The 3,490-nt window shown below is 51.0% G+C and overlaps 1 protein-coding gene across 1 annotated transcript in view; it reads left to right on the top strand.

Annotated features, from left to right (window-relative positions):
* Positions 1 to 3,490, top strand: part of LOC105530604 (golgin subfamily A member 6-like protein 1) — a 6,916-nt gene continuing 3,426 nt past the window's right edge. The window contains exons 1-5 of the mRNA XM_011968225.1: positions 1 to 51; positions 1,712 to 1,840; positions 2,925 to 2,969; positions 3,058 to 3,151; positions 3,247 to 3,353. Of these exons, the coding sequence (XP_011823615.1) occupies positions 1 to 51; positions 1,712 to 1,840; positions 2,925 to 2,969; positions 3,058 to 3,151; positions 3,247 to 3,353 (426 nt within the window). The remainder of the gene's footprint in view (positions 52 to 1,711; positions 1,841 to 2,924; positions 2,970 to 3,057; positions 3,152 to 3,246; positions 3,354 to 3,490) is intronic.

The raw sequence follows: 3,490 nt of genomic DNA, 5'->3' as shown, positions 1-3,490 counted from the left end.
ATGATGTCCGAAGAAACCCTACAGAAAAAATTGGCTAAGGCCAAGGAAAAGGTAAAATGTACCAGGTTGCAGCACCCCAACTCAGCCCCAGGCTCCCTCTGACAGCCAAACTGCTGCCAGAATCTGTGCCACTCCTGAGGCACACCTGGCTGCCCCTCCCCCAGTGCCTGTGGGCTCCCCACACCCAAATCTTGTGAGCCAGCCCAACCCCCTCATGAGTCCTGCCCCTGCCCTCACCAGTCACCCCAGGGTGACTTTGAGCTCGTGACTTCTGGGGCTTCCCACTCCGTAGTCCACTCTTACCTCCTGCTACCCGAAACCTGACCTCCCTGGGGTCTTTGGGCTCATGTCTCCAAGCACCTGGGTGCCCCAGAACCTGTCCTCCACCAGTTGCCCCAGCGTCACTTTGGGCATGTGACTCCTGCGGCTCCCTGCTCCATACTCGGCCCTCACCTCCCGCCACCCCAAGCCTGACCTCCCTGGGCTCTTTGGGCTTGCGTCTCTAAGGACCTGGGTCCCAATCCTGTGACCCCCCCTCCCTAATCTCAAAGTGGCAACTTGGGCATTGCACTCACGTGTCCCCCCCACCACTCCACCGAGGAGTGGAAAGTAGTGATGTCGTAGTCCCTCTAGGAACTGTCATTACTGCAACGAGACCGGTCTCTGGACTTAGGACCCGGTCCCCTAAGTGTTCTTGCCAATTTCAGGTTCCCCTGGTTGCAGCACAGGTTTCCAGCTGGAAGGGGATTGGGGACTGTGGGACCTAGGAGAGAGAGGTTTCAGGCTGCCTTACTTCCTTAACACAGACATTGACAGTGTGAAAAGCCGACAAGTCCCCCATGAGCTCAACACGTTAACAGTGTCTCTGGGTGGCAATGGGAGAACAGGTTTGGTTTAGTTTTCTCCCAGGCTTCTACTCTCCAGAGAGACTCGAACATTGTTTCTTGAGTTCTCCACCTCACATTTGAATTCTGCATTGTTCTGGGACCAGAGTGCCCCTCAGTCAGTGGTTGCTGGAGTGAGATCTGCCTGTCTTCTCTGGAACAGATCTTGGGAAACTGAACCTGACAGCTTGAATCTTCCTCATCTCATCTCCACCTGGGGTACTTTGAGTGCCACAGGATAAATATGGGGCATCTTTCTGAAGCCTCAGTTTCCCTTGATTCTACCGAGAGACAAAACATTAATGTACTTAGGGGTGACTGTCACATAGATATATAAGAATATACAAGACTTCTCTCTGAAACGAGGGTTGGGTTGTCCTCTTTCTGTTAAATTCCCAGATTTCACAGAAAGGCTGCCTTCTGCCATGAGGATACATTAATATAAATTTTGAGAAGTACTGGTGCACTTCTTCACACTAACAGATGTGTGAGGATGTATGACTCTAAACCACACAGTGTACAGTTCCTGCCTACTTAATATTTGCTTTTCTACCTCTGCCTCTGGTTTTGGTCCCTGGCAGCTGCTGATTCTTGGTAAAACCCCAGAGGTTGGAGTCAGAAGACTGAGTTTCAGTTCCATTATTGCCTTCTTTTCAGCCATGGTATCAATCCCTCTCAGTCACTAAGTGATTGTGACAACACTTCCTACAGTTGTTGGTGGCATTAAATCAGATGGTGTATAATGGTATTTTGTAGAAACTGTAAAGCAGGATGTGACTGTAGGAGTTTCTAGTTCTCATGAGTATCACTGCTCTTCCTTTCCACAGCTGAGAGACTCTCATCCCCAGACCAGCCCTAGTGTTGGTACAGGAGCAACTGACACCAAAAAGAAGAAAATAAATAACGGCACTAACCCTGAGACAACCACTTCTGGTGGTTGCCACTCACCTGAGGATGTGAGTCTTGGCTGGCCAGGCTCCTGGGGACAGAGGGCACAAGGGGTGGTGGAGGGTAATTGAGATTGTGGAAGAACTGCCAGGTACTGGTTAAGTATTCTGGGTTTGAATCCTCTCCATCTGCTGGGGATATGATAGAGGGCAAATTCCTTGAGCTCTTTGGGCCTCTCTTTTCACATCTGTAAAATAGGGGTGGTTTTGTTTTACTTACATTTGTGAAGTTTAAATGAGATTTATCATTGTTGTTTTTATGTTAATCCCTAGTCCAGGGCCTGCTGTAAACTCTCCTTCTCGGGCTTGCGTTTCCTGAGGTAGAGTTAGAGAGTATCAGAGGTGTCTGTTAGCTCTGAGAGTCCGAGAGTTAAAGGCCCACTAGAATGGAAACCTCAGGGCCAAGGGCTCCTATCTGCCTTTTCCGTCCTATATCCCCGCTGTGAAGAACCGTCCCTGGCCCGTATGTGCTCAGTCAGTGTTTGTTGAATGAAGGCACCTTTCTAAATCACAAGCTGGCAGAAAGGTGGGCTTTTCTCACACTCCATCTCTGAAGGTTTCTGACTGTCTTTTCGAGAGAATCCAGTTTCAGACTTTGAGTTCTGTGGCTGTGGGCAAAACCCAACAAAGACCCAAGTCCTTTTTCTTTGGGAGTTGAGGACAGTTTACCAGTTCGTGTTCCCATTGGGTCTAAGAACTTTGCCTTGAAAATCCATCCCTGGCCCCTGCCTACCGCTTCCTGGCCTGGGGAATAGAGTCGAGGGGCCACATTCAGTCACCTTCCTTTGACTGAAACAACAGAACCAAGCTCAGCTGGAAGAAGTAACGTGATTTCTTTGTTTGCTCATGACATGGCTGCTGGGTTTGGGGGACGCTCAGATATAGAGGCCCCAGTCTCATCTCGCCCACTCCCAGCCTGGGGAAGAAGGCTCACCCCCCAGATCCCACCCCATCCCCACAGGGTCCCTGATAACCTGGTCCCATGGGTGGGCCTGTCCTGGGGCAGTGGTGCCGTTCTGGGGGCATGTGTCTTGCTGTGCCATCTCTGCCTCCCCCTAGTATGAGCTCTGTCTTCCTCTTTGTATACGAAAAGAAGGCAAGCCACCAACATCAGGAAGCCCTAAGGAGGGAGCTAGAGGTGAGTGGAGGGTGTGAAGTTTCCTCCTGTCCTCTGGAGAAGGTTTCTTTGCTTCTCTTTCAGCACTTGCTTGTCTTTTCTCCCAAAGGCCCAGGTTCATACCATACGAATCCTTACATGTGAGAAAACTGAGCTTCAGATGGCACTCTATTACAGCCAGCGTGCTGTCCAGCAGTTGCAAGGTGGGAATCTGGCACCCGGTCATCCTTCAACCTGGCACTTTGACAGGCCTTTATGGGGAGACCTTTGGGCCACATCTGAATGTCTCTCATTCCAGGAGAGTCCAGGGATCTGCTGAGCCGCCTGCATGATTCATGGAAGTTTGCCGGAGAGTTAGAGCGGGCCCTCTCTGCTGTCGCTACACAGAAGAAGAAAGCAGACAGGGTGAGTCCAACCACCTGCCCCGTCCCCTGGGAGCCCAGCTTCACAGATGGAGGAGTGAGCCTAAAAGTCCCTTCTGCAGGATGGAGTGTCCTGCCCAGAAGGCAGCATGGCCATTTCTTGCTGCTTTTGTGTGTGGT

Source organism: Mandrillus leucophaeus, unplaced genomic scaffold, assembly GCF_000951045.1.
Source record: "Mandrillus leucophaeus isolate KB7577 unplaced genomic scaffold, Mleu.le_1.0 Scaffold831, whole genome shotgun sequence".
NCBI classification, from domain to species: domain Eukaryota; kingdom Metazoa; phylum Chordata; class Mammalia; order Primates; family Cercopithecidae; genus Mandrillus; species Mandrillus leucophaeus.
Note: the sequence above shows the minus strand (reverse complement) of the source record. Positions and strands in the feature narration are given on the sequence as shown.